The following is a 15295-nucleotide window of genomic DNA, read 5'->3' on the forward strand; positions in this document are numbered from 1 at the left end:
GAGCCCCAGTCCCCAGGTTTGGATGCACCTCATCTGGGACAAGACAAAGCCTGTCAAACCACATACTGTTGCACTCACCCTGGGACAGGTGACATGAGGTGTCACCTGCAGTCCTGGCACATTTCCACAGAGCTGACTATCCTTGGTTCTTGGCCACCCGCTGCTGCCAAGTGACAGAGATCATTGCACCTTGTTTTGCAAGGGCAACTCCTGGACTGGTGGGAAGGGACACAGAGCTGTTTTCCTGCTAAGGGGGACACTGCAGAGTTCCCAGTTGATTCCTGTCCTGTGCTGAGGCCAGCTGCTCCCTGCAGAGCTCCTCCAACCAGCTGCACACCGGCTGCAGCAGCCAAGTGTTCCATGTTTCCAGAGGCCATGTGCTCCCTGCAGAGCTGACCTGGATCACTGGCCAGGCACAGCACAGGCCCTGTTGGCACCACAGCTGGTGGTCCTGGGACACCAAGGGCTGCTCTGAAGGGGCAGAATGGTTCCAGGATCCCCTCAGTATCCTACAGGGCCCAAGGAGAGGAGATGTGGAAAGCCAACACCGATATCAGGCAAGAGTCTGAACTAGCTGCAGCCTTGGGGAATATGCCTGAGCCCAGAGAGATGGGGCAGGTGGAACACACCTGGAGCTGTACCCTCTTGGAAGGGCTGGGAAAGGACCACTCCATGCCTGCCCCAAGCTGCCGCTGCTGGCCCTGGCTGCTGCCCTGCTCTGCACCAGCACAGCACCATCTGCCTCCAGTCTGGGATCAGCCTGCAGCTGTGCAGGCACCACAGGAATCAAACAGCAGCTCTAACTCTGTTCATGTCCCATCCCCGTGGCAAAGCAGTGAGACAGACCCGTCCTGCACCTCCGACCCATCCCAGGCAGCCCCTGAGCCATTACCTTTTCAAGTGCTCCAGCAGGAAGAGGAAGGTGATGAGGTTGGGGTCAGGCAGCGAGCGGAGAAGGTGCATCATGCAGTTCTCCTTGGCAGCAGGATCCGAGAGGGCTGGAGGCAAAGAGGGAGCGGGCTCAGGACGGGGTCTGGTGCAGCAGCAGGACCCTCCACAGCCAGAGACCTCCCAGCAGCCAGGGTGGGAGCACTGGGGGGCAGCACCCTGAGCTGGCCTGGAGCCAGCAGAAGTCTCCCATGCCAGCAATGCCAAACAGAGCCCCGTTTCTGCATCAACCCCTTCCCATCCCAGGCCCTTACCGATCCCCTCCATGAAGGCGGGGTAGAGTCTGTCAGTGAGGAGGGGCTCGGGCAGCTCACGGAAGTACAGCTTCAGCGTGCCAGCGATGGCATTGATGTCCATGTCACTCAGCATCACCAGGATGTCCTTGTTATCTGTCAAGAGAGCACTCACATGTGATGCCTCCTGCCCTCCTTCCCCTCAGGGTCTCCACCCTCTGTCACTCCAGCTATCCAGACAGGCTGCCAGCTGGAGAGCAGGGACAGCACTGCTGGGTTCACAGCCCCATTAGCCAGGCTGAGGCTGGGAAAAGCTGAGTGCTTCCCGCCTGGCTGGGCAACCGGACACAGAACGATTTGCAAATCCATTTGCAATGTTTCCCTGACTCAGTGTCTCCCAGGAGTCAGCCAGGAGTGGCTGCAGCTCAGAGGCATCGAGGCACAAACAGGGCTGGGATCTCTGGGTGTTTTTGTCCCTCCTCACCCCCAGCCCCTCCCTGTGCTGTGGCATATCTGGCACGTGTGCAGTGCAACAACCAAACCCTGGGCTTGCAGAGGGCTGGGGGGGTCTCCGTGCCTGGGAACCCTCCCATTGGAAGACCAAGCTCCCCCAGGACACTCACTCGCATCAAAGACAGCTTTCAACGCCTGAATGTCAGTGGCAACTCCAGAGATCCTGTAGATGCCGACCTCTTCGATGCCCCTCTTCTCCACCTCCTCGATGCACTGGCGCACGATGTAAGGCACCTTGGAGCGCTCGCGCCTGGCTCGGGAAGCGGAGCCGTCAGCAAAGGTTCCCAGGGGAAGCCGTGGCAGCCAGCCCAGCCCTGCAAAGCCTGGGCCAGGGGCGGGATGGGCATGCAGGGGAAGGATGGGAATGGCAAAGGGATTGGAGAAATCCCCAGCAGAGAGCAGCAGCCAAGCTCCCCAGTGTTGGTGGGAGCGAGGGGACACAGTGCAACCCCACACCCACGGGGACCGGAGCACATCAGCCCCCACAGCCCTGCATTTACTTTGTCACCACACTGATTTTGACCCCGAAGACACCGGTCTGCTTTTTGGATGGGGTCCTCTTCAGGCTCATGTCCCTGCTTGTGAACTTCATGGAGAACTCCACCTTGATCTGTGGGAGACAGGGGGTGAGTCCTGGCTGGCCTGAAGGCAAGAAGGGGCTGCAATCCCAGCGAGGGGCTGTGGGTCCCCAGCCTCCACTTACCCCGTTCATCTCAATCACATCCATGTGCCAGTTTTTCGTCTGCACGGCCTGTGGGTCCAGCTGTGGGGAGAGATGGTCTGTGAGTTCTGGGGGGACACGGCCTCGTGCCAGCCCTGCTGGCATCCCAGCCTGGTGGCCCCCAAAGCCCCTGATCTGCAGATGGTGTAGGGCGCAGGACATGCTTTTCCTGGGAAACATGCTGCTCAGGACTGGAGGATGGAGAGGTTCCCCTTTGGGGTCTGGGGTCCCTCTGGCTGTGCCCTGAAGCCAGGTAGGCTCAGCCCCCTCTCCCCAGAGCCCCTGCAAGGCAGTGCTTTAACCCACACCCGCGAAGCAAGAAACTTCCAAGAAATTAGGACTATTTCTGGCGGCAGATTGATGAAACAGAACTAGGGCAGCGTTTTCCATGCAGAAAAAAAAAACAACATCTCCCCATAGCCAAAGCTATTTATAACCCCTGGGAATGACAGGCTCTGCTATTTCTGGCTTTGGGGCTAGCGGGGGACTCGGTGACGCTGCCCCGGCGCCCGGGTGCGGCGAGAGGTGCCGGCATTCCCAAGGCCCCGGCACGTGCCGTGGTGGGTTCCGGGCCCCAGGGCTGGGCAGAGGCGGCTGCAGTTGCCTTTTGGGGCTTTTTGGTCCCCAGCTGGTGCTATCGATCCGGCCCCATCGATCCCTGTAATGCACGGGGCGGGCAGCCCGGCACTAATGTCCCCTTGGGGAAGGGGATGGCATATGGGAGCTGGTGGGGGCTGCCAGGGCTGGGGACACGCAGCTGCCAGGCCACGCTTGTGCCAGGCACATGGGGTCACTCTGCAAGGACACAGGAGCTTCCTGCAGCTGCTGGGTCAGGAGATGCTCTGGGCAAGCGTAAAGATGTCCAGAGCTGCTGCCCCAGCCACGGAGCTGCTGTTCCCTTGCCCATAAAGTCACTGCATTGTCGTGATAGGGGGGCACTGTGGGGTCCCTCATGTCCCTTCTTGCCCACCAAGACCCCACAGTCCCAAGGACAGGCTCGAGCTGCCCTGGCTCTTGGCACAGACCCAGCACGGTGGCATTGCCACATGCCCAGTCCTGTGTCACAGTGAGACCGAGCAGCTCCTCAGCCCCAGGAAAACTGTGGTCCCCAGCAAGGCAGAAATGCTGCTGTCTCCAGCAATGGTTCCTGACACACAGAGCCCCTCCTGAGCTCCAGCCCAGCACATGGAAGGGCCCAGCGGCTTCCTCCGTGCCAGCCCTGCGGCTGCTGGAGAGCAGGAGGAGGAGAAGGAAGGCTGCAGCTGCCCTGGGCTCCCATGGGACCCTGCAGCAGGTCTGGACACTGCGATCACGAGATTGCAGCCAGACCACAGCCAACTCCAGTCCTGCTGCTCAGGCTCCTCTGTGCTCCCAGTGCTGCCATGCAGCCACCACAGCCAACACCACTGTCCCAGGGACTTTCACCCTTTCCCCACACGTCCCTGTCCCACTCACGGCAGTGAAACCCCTTCATGCCCCAGCCAGGTCAGGAGCCTCCCTGCTCTGCAATGCGATTTTAACTGCAGCCACCACACATGCCTTCCCCTTCCCCATCCCTCGGGTCCCTCTGGCTCTGATGGCCCTGGCAGCTCACATCTGGAAGGGCTTTAGCAGCGCTCTGAAGAAAGCTCTAATAAAAGCCAGGTTGGCTGCTGCCAGTGCTGCAGACCTTACCCTGGGCACGTCACTTCCCTGCACCCCTTCCCCCTGCATGGGCACAACCATCCCACAGCAGCCAGCAGGGCCCAAACCTGGGCCAGTTCTGCTGGCACCACGGGCCTGAGCCCCCTTGCAGCTAGGGCAGGACCCTGTGCACCGCCTGTGGCCTGGCCTGGTGCTCTCTAACCCTCCTGGCCAGCGCCCCGTGCAGCAGCAGCAGCAGCACACGACGCTGCCCCTCCCCAGTTTAAGCAAAGCCACGTCCAACGCTTCATCTCCAGGCGTGGGAGGATGGACAGGAGCATCCACCCACAGAGCCAGAGGCAGCTCCTGCCCGCACAGCGCTGGCAAACACCCTGTCCCAGCTCCCACCATCTCCTCTGAAGGGATGCAGGGTGCTCCAGCAGGATGCAGGGACATCCCAGGACAGTGGGGAACTCCTGGGCTAGGAGCCCTGGGGAGCATTGTGCAGGATGAGGTGTCAGCACCTCTTTGGAAAAGCAGATGGCTTCAAACACCGCCCTGTGCCTGGGGAAACATCTCAGCCAGGTCACCAGCACATCTCCAGGCTGCTCCCTCCTGCATCTCAGGGACTCTCAGCCTTGGTGGCATCCATGCCCAGGTCAGCATCCACTGTGGTGCTGCTCTCATTCATGGCGAGGTGAAACACCCTCTGTTGCCCCAGGGATGTGCCATCATCCTGGTTTCCCAAATTATCCAAAGCTGTTTGCTGGTAGGACAAGGCCCTGTCTTGTGGAGGAAGAGGCAATGAACGTCCTGGCAGTCCTGCAGCGCTTGGTGTGTTCTGGGGAGGTCCTGCTGGTGCTGACCCTCCCCTGCTACTGCTTGTCTTGTCCATGGGACAGCTCCAGACTTGAGATGATGAGGCCACATCCTGGAATTCTGTCCTTAAGACACGTCCAGGTCCTGGCACTGTGACAGGCCCAGGCAGGGTTGGGTGACCAGCGCTCCAAGGTGAGGAGCTGGTAGGGCTCCAAATCCTCATGGTGGCTCCCCAGAGCCCCAAAACGCTGGGATGCTGCAGTGGGGCAGGGACTGTCAGGCTGGGCATGTCCCTTCCCCACATCTCAGGCCCATGATGTCACCCAACCATCAGCCTTGGGTGAAGCAATTGGGAGCAATCTGGTGACTCAGGCTGTGAGGTCATCTCTGCCAAGGCCCTGGGGAGCGGGATCCCAGAGGAGCTGCTACAGCCAGCATCACTTCCTATCAGCGTGGCACCCACAGATTCCCCTGCCTGGCCTCCCGTGGCTGCCCCGGCAAGCAGCTCCCTCCCCAGGGAACAGACAGCCCCTGAGCCCCCGGTGCCATGGGACAGAGCAGCCCCCATGCCAGCAAACGCTGCCAGTGGCAAAGCAGAGCCCCCCAAAAAAGCACTAGAGTGACCCGAGGAGCAGCAGCAGCACCCACAACCCACCAGGACCCTGCGCAGACCTGTCGGGGCCGCATCCTGCCCTGCAGCTCCCGGGCGGCAGCTGGCAGGGAAGCCAGCAGCCACAACGGGCACGGGAAATGAAACCCCTTCATGTTCTGACCCAGCAACAGCCGCCGGGCAGCCTCCCCACAGAGCTGCCCCTTAATCCCCTGTGCGGAGCAGGGAATCGAGGTTAATGCCTCTGCGTCACACGGCCCCGCCGCTGCCAAAGCGAACCCCCACGGGCACAGGCAGCCCCAGCCCGCGGCCACAGCTCAGCCCCGAGCCGGCAGCTCCCTGGGCAGGGGGCTTCCACCAAGGGGAAACCCCCAGAGTCCCCCGCGGGGCTTTTGGGACAGCCTGCAAGGGTGCTGTCCCCCTCCTTTGTCGCCTCTGTCGCACATCCCTGAGCCCTGTGCTCCCACAAAGACGGGCAGCGCCGGCTGATGTGGCTGCGACACAGCTGCGAGCTGGGAAAGCCTGGATCCACCCGGCTGGCGAGAGGGGGGACGCAGGCACTGGGTGCTGTGGCACCCCAGGGACCCGGCCCCAGCCCAGGAGCGTCACTGCCTCCTGGGCAAGCTCCAGGGCTGGGCAGGGGGTTCCCTGCCCTGCCTCTGCCGGACCCCCGGGCTCAAACAGCTCAGCCTCCCGGAGCCTGCCAGCACGCAGAGAGAGAGGGAAGGAGGAAAACAAACACCTCGCAGGCTGCCAACTGCATCTGAGAGCTCCCAAAGCACCCAAACAGCCTCCGCGCACAGAGCCCGCAGCGCTCACCCTCCACGCAAACAACACAGCCCCGCACAAAACCACCCTCCAAAAAGCCACGGTCACCGCGCAGGAGCCACCCCGGAGCCCCGCAGTGTCCCCTGCAGCCGCCCCCCGCTCCCGGAGCACCTTCTGCCGGAGCAGTTTGCTGCGCACCCTGCCCCACAGCCGGGCTCCCGTGTTCGGGGCTCGCTTCCCCTCGGGCTCCTCCACGCCGCGCTCGGGATGCTGCTCTGCCCCGGGGCCGGGGCCGCTCTCCGGCTGCACCGACACCTCCGTCATGGCCACCACGGCTTCGGCTCCGGCCAGGCGACACGGGGGTGGCCCGGGAGCGTGCCCGCGGCTGCGTTAGCACGGCGCCCGCATCCCCTCTGCCGGCGGGGAGCGCTCAGCGGGGGCCGGCGAGGGGAGCCCCGCTGGGGCGGCGGGGCGAAGAGCGGGCAGGGCTCATCCTCAGGGTGTGAGCCGGGCTGGCGAGGCAGCCCCAAAAACCTCCCTCCCCCTGCGAGGAAGTGACTCAAAGGCAGCACCCCCCCACTCCCCCCCCCCCCGGCGGCCCCCACGCGTTTAACTCTCGCCCTGCCGCCCGCCGCCGCTCGGGAGCGCTTGGGGATGCTGCCCGGGCTCCCCGCCGCCGTTATCCGTCGTTATCCGCTGTTATCCCTCTGCCGTTATCCGCCCCGCAGCGCCAGCGGCAGCCGCTGCCCCCGAGGCACCGCCGCTGGCGGCTGCAGCATTCCCGGCTCCGAGCAGGAGCCAGGCTGGCTGCCAGCCTCTCCTCTCCTCTCCTCTCCTCTCCTCTCCTCTCCTCTCCTCTCCTCTCCTCTCCTCTCCTCTCCTCTCCTCTCCTCTCCTCTCCTCTCCTCTCCTCTCCTCTCCTCTCCTCTCCTCTCCTCTCCTCTCTCCTCTGCTCTCTCCCCATTTTTGGGGTCTGTTGCCACGCCCAGGGACAGCTGTGTACCCCCATGTCCCCTCTGCATACCCTGGCCCTTGTCAGCGCCGCTGCCAGGGGGTGATGGGGGCAGGGAAGCCCTGGAAGGTCCCTGCTTGCTGTTTCTGACAGGCAGGGACACGGTGAGGTGCAGGTTTGGGGGGACTCGCATTGCCCCCCCAGTCCATCCCTCGGCAGCCCCTGCAGACCATCCCGGGTCACTATGGCTCCCTGCAGGTCTGGGGTGCCCCAGCACCCCAAATCTCCCCCGTCAGAGCCTCTGCCAGCCCAGGGAAGGGGACAGAAGGACAGGCAGCTCTTCCCTGAGGGCACAGCAGGCACCGTGCCCATGACAACACAGGCTCTGCTTCAACAGCCACATCCCCCGGTGCATCAAATGGGCAGAAGAAGGGGGTCCTGAGACCCCCCCTGATGCACCCACTGCCTGTCCCCTGCAGGGCACGGGGGCCACATGCAGCCTCAGCGCTCTGCAGTGTGGGCACAAGCACTCACAGCCTGCTTTGCCCACCACAAACATCCGCCTGCCACCCTGGCACAGCCCCACACACCCCTGCCAGCACCCAGCAGACACAGCCCAGCTGCTGGGAGCAACTGGGACAGCTCAGGGCAGGGCTGAGCCCTGCAGGGCAGGGCACACAAGACCCTCAAGGGGACACAAGCCAAACAGGGCAGCCCTACCCCGACCACAGCGTATTCCAGCCTTAGAAAACGGGGTTAGTGACAACAAAGCAGGGTTAATGCCAGCCAGGAGTCACACCTGAGCAGCCAGTGTTGCTATGTGGAACCAGCAGCAGCGCACAATGAGCCCAGGGACCAGCTGGGGTGAGGAACATCCAGGGCAGCATCTCTGCCTGAGAATCCCAGGGAGAAGGCAGAGGGGCAGCTCTGGAGCTTGACTACAGCCCTCAGCCCCAGGAGCAGCACTGCCCATCCTGCTCCTTGCTGTCCTGCCCTGTCACCCAGCCCACCCCTGGGGCAGAGGCCGAGCTGTGGCTCTGGATGACAGCAGGACTGCCCCAGCCCTGACACTCCTCCATCCATCCAGATCCTCCTTGGGATAAGCAGCCCCAGGGCCTTCTCTCTTTCCCTTTCTTCCCCCACAAGCTTTGCGCAGCGGGTACAAGCTGTGCTGTCCCTGTCCCGACCCCCGCATCTCCCAGCATGACTCATGTTTGTTGATCCAGGCTATTTCCGAGAGCGCAGCTGGACTGATCCCCGCGGGACACCGAGCCCCTTCCCTGCCCTGGCCTTCCCACTTGGCCCCGTGCCACCCCCACACCGCTGTTTCCTGGGAGCGAGGGCAATTTCGGGTGATTTCAGGTACGAACAAGCCACTGGTGGAGCTGAGCCCCCAGTTCCCACCCTGTGCCCCCTCCAGTGCTGTTTCCCCACAGCATCCCTTTCCCAGCAGCATTTCCATGCCTCTCTCTGCTCCCCTGGGGCTTGCCCTCAGCTCTTTCCCACGGAGCAGGCAGCCATGAGGGGCCCTTTGAAGTGGCCCTGGCTCGAGGGCTGTGTCCCCTGGCGTGACCCCGTCCCCAGCACAGCCAGGCCGGGGTGCCCACCAGGAAAACACGGGGACACCCCCAGCCTCAACTGCTTCCCCCTGCTCTGGGCCGCTGAGGGAACGCGAGGTCTGGGGGTTGCCTGCCCCCCACTCCATCCTCCTGGTCCTGCTCACCTGGGAGCATCTCAGGGCAGCCCAGGCCACCATCCTCCCTGCCTGACAAGCTCCAATCAGAGCCGGCGCAGCCGTCACCCTGGAAACCCCCGTTGCCATAACAGCAGCTGATGGAGGCACGGGGAAGGCAGATGGTGGCAGAGGGGGACACAGGAGGGACGGGGGGCTGCACACGCAGAGCCCTCCCTAGGGCAGCTGCCAACCCCTCCCTGCAGCCCCCCGGGGCCACGGCACAGAGAGCAGCTGAACGGAAACAGGCCCAGCCCAGCTGGATGCACCTCTGTGGGGAAGGTCTGGCTTTGCCACCTCCACAAAGGCCCCTCTCACTTTGTCCCACCTTCTCCTGCAGCTGCTGTGCCCCAGGACCATCACCCTCCACGCCTGATGCCCACCCACCTCACCGCCTTCAACCCCACAGTTGCTGTACCCCGCTCCCAAAAGCAGAGCTGCCCACCCCAGGACAACCCTCCCAGCCCAGGTGCCAGGCCCTGAGGAGTCTTCCTTCAGGTGAGAGGATGCCCAAAAACTCCAGTGCTTACCTGAATCTGCCCTTTGCCCATGATCTTGTCCACAATTTCGTTGTTGTCCTTGTTGAGTTTGGTCTTGTCATAGCACTTCTCGTAGCAGAGGATGCGCAGGGACTGGGAGCCCTCCAGCTCGATCTCAAACTCCTGGGGTGTGGAGGGAGGGTGGCTCAACCCCAGCACCCACCCCAGAGAGGCTCCAAAAGTGGGGTTGAAGGGAAATGGGGAGCACAGACCCCTCCCTGCATCCCCCTCTCCCTCACCTCATTCCACTGCGGCTCCGTGGTGTCCCGGAACACCCTGGTCTTGGCTTTGCTGACAAAGTAGCCAAAGGAGTCCACCTCCAGCGTGCAGTACAGGTCTGGGGGAGCAGATATTGCTCAGCACCCCAGGAACACCCCCACCATCTCCCAGGGGACCACTGTGGGCAGAGCAGGGCCACGTGCTGGACCCCAGCTCTTGCGAGCCCACCGGCCCCTCCAAGCAGGGTGGGCTCCCACACTTACTGGCTGACTGCTTGAAGCCCTTGGCGGAGTGGACGATGACGTGCAGGAACCCATAAAGCCCTGGGGACTCGTCGTCTGTGGCAGGAGAGCAGAGGCTGTGTCAGGGCCTGGGGCTGGCCATCCCCAAGACAGCCTTTTGCCACAGCAAGCACGGTGCCTGCGGTGACACCCAAATGCCCCCAAGCCCCTGGAGGGACATCCCTAAGTTCTGTCTCCCCCACTGACAGACATCCCAAGCTCTCCTGCTTGGGGTGGTTCCCAGTGGGGCCGGCTGGGTCTCACCCTGGGCACACCGGTCCTGCCCAGCCCACGGCAGGGGCTGGAGAGAGCCCAGGATCAGCCCCGCGCTGCAGCAGGGATTGCGCTGCCGGGGAGCCCGACGCTGCTCCAGCAGTGCCACCTGGTGGGAAGCTGTCCCCTGCAGAGCAGAGCCCCCGCTCCAGCTCAGGGACCCCACAGCTCCTGCCCCATCCCGAGCACAGCAGGACCCAGCGGTCACTCACCGTCCTTGTTGCTGGTGACGGGGATGTTGTGGACAGTGCGGAGCTTGAAGCAGGATCCTGTGAGCACCTGCAGCTCCACCGAGCTCAGGACAAAGGCCTGTAGGTCTGGGAGAGGACAGAAGTTTCAGAGGGACACAGCCAGTGCTGGTCATAGGCACTGGAGAGCACCAGGCTGGGATCCTACAGGACTTCCCTGTGGCTTCTGGGGGGACCAGGAGCCCCAGGAGGGCCTGGGCAGCCCCAGACTCACCCTTTTTCTGCAGTCTCTGGATGGCCTCCCTCCACTCAGACCGCTCGTAGTCGGAGGAGAGCAGGAAGAGGTAGCTCTGTAAGAGAGGGAGATGCGGCAGGCTGTGTGCAGGCAGGGCTGAGCCCGGCCCCAGCCCGCCCTCCTCACCTTCCCGTTGCGGTTGTGGATGCGGAAGGGAATGGCAGGCGAGTTGAGGAGCAGCCAGAATTCGTTCTCAAACATCTTCTTCTTGAGGCGCTCGATGGCGCGGCTCTGCCCCTTGTTGGCTTTCTGCAGACGGGCAGCAGAGATCCCTGTCAGAGGTGCCCCTGGCCCCTGGGTCCCATCCCTGATCCAGAGCAGGGCACCCACCCCAAGAGCAACTCCCACACCCTTCTCTCACCTCCTTCTGCACCTCGCTCTTGATGGCAGAGATCTTCATCTTCATGTCCTCCAGCTCGTGGTCGGGGATGACGTGGACCTGCGGGCAGTGCTCCGACTCCTCCGGCGAGGGGAACACCAGGTCGGCCAGGGGCACGTACCACTTGCAGTCGTACTGCTGGTGCTTCCTGCAGCCAGGGCACGGGTGCTGACTGATGCCTGACCCCCTCCCTGGCACATCCCCCGGCCCACTGAGGGACAGGGGGGTTGTGACACGCTCCCCCCGTGCCCAGCGCCCTCCTTACCCCACCGCTGTCTTCTTCAGCTTGGCGCAGAGCAGCACGTCGGTGAAGAGGAAGACGTGCCGCAGCTTCCTCGAGCCCTCCGAGAGCTCCACCAGGAAGCCATCCTTGACAAGCTGCCGGGTCTGTGGGGCAGAGGGGCTGCCATGAGAGCAGGCAGGGAGCAAAGGCCAACAATCCACGGGGAAAGGCCGACAATCCTGTCCTTCTCTGCGGCTCAGCCACCAGGAGCAAGGGAAGGTCCACGTCCTCCATGCTTAATAAGGCACCAGCAAGCAGCAAGGACCAGGCAGAGCCCTAATCTTGTACCTAGAACTGTACTGGAGGAGCCCCTCCAACTCCTACCCCGGGTGGAGACAACGGCCAGGGGCTGGCAGAAGGCTCAGCCCTCACCCTGTGCCAGCCACTGCCCACCCCAGAGGCTCACCTCGCCCTTGGGGGTGGTGACCGCTGTCCTCCGGGGGTCGATGTCCTCATTGATGCTGGAGAGGAAGTTCTGGGAGATGCGGAGGGCGTCCTGCAGCAGCGGGTAGTCAGGGTGGTCAGCTGGGGTGTGCTTGAGGAGGTCCTGGAAGGGGACAGGCACGGGTTAGCAGATTGTAAACACCCAACTCCTCATCAGCACTCTCTGCAGCTGCAATTCCCCAGGAGCAGCAGAGACAGAGCCCACCACCATCCCCGTGGGACCGGCGTCACACTCACGTGCAGGACGAGGGTGCTCCGTGTCACCCGGTCGATGGGTTTGTACAGCAGCGCTGAGGGGAGAGACAAAGCGTCAGCAGCCACCCGTGGCTGGAGGCCTGGCCCCTCTCCCACCTGTCACACCGAGCACAGGGGCAAGGAGGGGAGCCCAGATACCCAGAGAGCCCCCCTGGTCTGCACAGAGCCCTGGGCAAGCATCTGGGATCTGTCCTGCACAGAGCCAGCACAGCTGGACAATTGTGGCAGTGCCAGGAGCAGCGGGGAGCCAGCACTGCCACAGCCCCGTGTCCTGCTGTGCTGGGCTGAGGAACCACAGCTAGGGCATGGGTGGTGAGCACAGGACGGGGTGTCCCACCACGCCTGTGGCAGCACAGGACTGGGACAGCCCTCTGGAGGGCAGGGCCTCCCCGGGACAGCTGCACGCACACGGCGGTGCAGCGGAAGAGCCGCTCGCTCCTCACCCTCAGCAGCTTTTTCAGTTTCCCTTTTGGCTCAGCTCATCCCCCACCGGGCTCTGCCCCGCCAGGGGACATCCTGTACCCACCTCTCTGCACCAGCCCAGCCAGCCCGGGGTGCAAAGGGGGCTTGGGCTGCTCCAGCAGCAGCGAAACCCCCGCGAACAGAGAACAGCGGGTCCAAGGCTTCAGCCCAACAGCCCGGCCCCATGTCCCTGCCCGCAGCCCCGCCGTGAGGCTCCACCCAGGGCAGGGGGCAGAGCTGCCTCACACACGGGGTACAGACAACCCCTTTCTCCTGCCACACACCCTCCCAGCAGGAAACAGCCCCAGAGGCTCTTCAGAGGCACATTTCAGTGGAAGCAGACGGACCCTTCTCCTCCTCCCCACCTCCCTGGGCAGGCAAAGGCACAGAGCCCACTCACAGTGCTGCTCCCTGTGCCTGGTTGCATTCATGTCTCCCCAGGCTGCTTCCAGTCAGGCTGATGCCTCTGGTTTTTCCCTTCGCTTTGGAGCACTTCCCCAAACTGCCAGGGCTGCGAGCAGCCAGGTTTCGGGCCAGAGGAGGGAAAGCTGCCACCTCCTCCCCCTGGGCTGAGTCGTGGGGAGTTCCCATCCCCTTTATTCCCAGAGTGCAGCCCCAAGGCACCCGGTCCTGAGACGGGGTGAGCAGGGGGTCTCTGCTCAGGGGGTGACGATGCCAGGCTGAGCCTTACCCAGAGGCTGCACCCCCAAAACTCCATGCCAGGGGGTAAAACAAGAGCCCTGCTCCCTGTGACAGCCAGCAAGGACCCTGCCCTGAGACAAAGGAGACAGGCAGGGTGTCCTGTCACAAGGAGGACGGACCCTCCTGCTGCCATCACTACAGGCACACACACAGCTCGGGGGAGCCCCGGGAGGGGCTGTCCCGGCAGAAGGGAGGAGCGACGGGCTCCTTGTGCACACAGTCCCACCAGCCTGGGACCCACGGGCAGCAGCAGGCAGGGACGCCTGGCGCCTCTCCTCCCAGCCATGCAGAGATGGACATTCCAGCCCCACCACGCTGGAACAAACGGGGACCCCCTCCCCATCACCACCCACAGGACAGGGGGGGTCCCCCAGCCCAGGATCCCCCTGCCCACCCCCAGCTCCGTCTGTCCCATCACCGGCAGGAAGCCCCTGCCCGGCGGGGACAGCGAGCGCGTGGCTGCGTGTGCCGGAGCCAAGATGATTCAATCCAGCCTGGAACAAAGACGCTCCCAACTTCAGCCTGCAGAGCACGACGCAGCCTCCACATCCCCCCCGTCCCCGGCACAGACCCCCGCGGCATCACTCCCTAGCGGCACCCCAAACCGGAGCCGCCCCCTGGCCTCACCATAGGTGCAGTTACAGCAGAAGCGGACAATGAGGAGGATTTCCATGGCAGCCCCGTCTCCACGCAGCCATCGCTGCCGCTCAGCCCGGCTGCGGCACGGCTCCGGCCGGCTCCCGGCACAGCCGCGGGCGGGGAGGAGCGGTGGGCAGGGGCTGGGGGGCTGCCGCACGCCCCCGGCATCCGAAAGAGCCGCGACCCACACCCCACCCCGTCCCCGCCGGCTCCAGGTGCACACAAAAGGCTCGGTAATTCACCCACGCCGGTCCCGCACATGCGAAAATCTGCGTCCCCCTCCCCACGCCCGCCGTACCCTCCATGGTGACAGACGTGTGGCTCTCCTTCGAGTCCTTGGGGCCCTTCACCTTCAGCTCCTAGGGAGGGAAAGGCCCATCAGCGCAGCCCGTGGGGGGCTGGGGTGGGGGGGAAGGTCACGGCTCAAGGTCATGGGGGCCCCCCCAACCCTTCCTGCATGCTGATATCCCCCCCTGGCCCCAGCCTGGCCGTGCTGGAGGCCACACACAGCTGCCAGGTGAAGGAGTGTGGGTTCCTGCCGGGCTGGGAGCAGCTCTGGCTGTGCCCAGCAGCTGGGACGTGGTGGTGATGCTGGACAGGACAAGGGGGCCCAGGCTGTAGCCTTGGAGGTCCCCATTTCTGTAGGGGATCTGGGCATGGAGATAAAGGCAGCAGGAGATGAGCCACAGGTGCCCAGCACCCACCAACACTGCATGGGATGGTGATTGCACAGGCTGAGCCCAGCCTCAGCTTGCACAAGGTGGGGACAACCTCCTGTGATGGCCAAAAGACCCTCCAGCACAGCCCCCAGTGGCCCAGCCCTTGGGGACAGTCCCTGTGAGTCCCCAGGACACAGAGAGCATCTTCACGGGGCAGACACAGTCAGCTCAGCCACCAGGACAGTGTTCTCTGTGCAGGGACAGCACGGGCACAGCCCTGTCCCACTGGCACAGCCCCATCCCAGCTTACCTCCGAGATCTTCTGGAACTGGTAGTTGCTCTGGCTGCACTTCTCTGCCGTCTCCAGTGCGATTTTGTAGTTATCCACAAAGGCCTTGTAGACCCCCAGCTGGCTGGCCTGTGGGGAGTGGGGGTTAGCCAGGCACCAGCAGGGTGCTGAAGCCCCCCACAGCACCCAAGGGGTCAGGCAGCCCTTGAGGTGACACTGCCCAGAGCTGTCCCCTCCTGGCAGGACACTCAGCCAGCTGGGGGCCACGTGCTTGGCTCCTGCTCAGGGCAGGATGGTGCAGCTCCTGCCCAGCCTGAGCCTCCATAAACCTCCAAAATCCAGCAGAGATTCTGGACAGCAGAAGCTGAAGCTACAGCCCTTCAACCTGGCCTCTCCTTCTCCTCTCCCCAGCATGGTGATGACATCCATGGGCACAGCCCCTGCGGGCGTCACAACTCCAAACTCATCA

At 63.7% G+C, this 15295-nt stretch overlaps 1 protein-coding gene across 4 annotated transcripts in view; it reads right to left on the minus strand.

The window, feature by feature from the left end:
- ABR (ABR activator of RhoGEF and GTPase) overlaps positions 1-15295 on the minus strand; it is a 38155-nt gene that overhangs the window by 3299 nt on the left and 19561 nt on the right. For 3 of the 4 annotated variants that reach the window (XM_040082226.2, XM_040082227.1, XM_040082228.2), the window contains 17 exons: positions 14848-14955; positions 14177-14237; positions 12058-12110; positions 11783-11923; positions 11359-11480; positions 11076-11241; positions 10841-10963; positions 10694-10769; positions 10444-10548; positions 9941-10015; positions 9698-9795; positions 9450-9581; positions 2398-2457; positions 2195-2304; positions 1805-1944; positions 1203-1337; positions 893-998 (listed from right to left, as the gene is read on the minus strand). In XM_040082226.2, coding sequence (XP_039938160.1) covers positions 893-998; positions 1203-1337; positions 1805-1944; positions 2195-2304; positions 2398-2457; positions 9450-9581; positions 9698-9795; positions 9941-10015; positions 10444-10548; positions 10694-10769; positions 10841-10963; positions 11076-11241; positions 11359-11480; positions 11783-11923; positions 12058-12110; positions 14177-14237; positions 14848-14955 — 1811 coding nt within the window. Of the gene's footprint in view, positions 1-892; positions 999-1202; positions 1338-1804; positions 1945-2194; positions 2305-2397; positions 2458-6406; positions 6579-9449; positions 9582-9697; positions 9796-9940; positions 10016-10443; positions 10549-10693; positions 10770-10840; positions 10964-11075; positions 11242-11358; positions 11481-11782; positions 11924-12057; positions 12111-14176; positions 14238-14847; positions 14956-15295 lie in introns of those variants that run through there. The other variant, XM_040082229.2, reaches the window with a different exon arrangement.

The sequence above is a fragment of the Hirundo rustica genome, chromosome 19, assembly GCF_015227805.2.
Source record: "Hirundo rustica isolate bHirRus1 chromosome 19, bHirRus1.pri.v3, whole genome shotgun sequence".
NCBI classification, from domain to species: domain Eukaryota; kingdom Metazoa; phylum Chordata; class Aves; order Passeriformes; family Hirundinidae; genus Hirundo; species Hirundo rustica.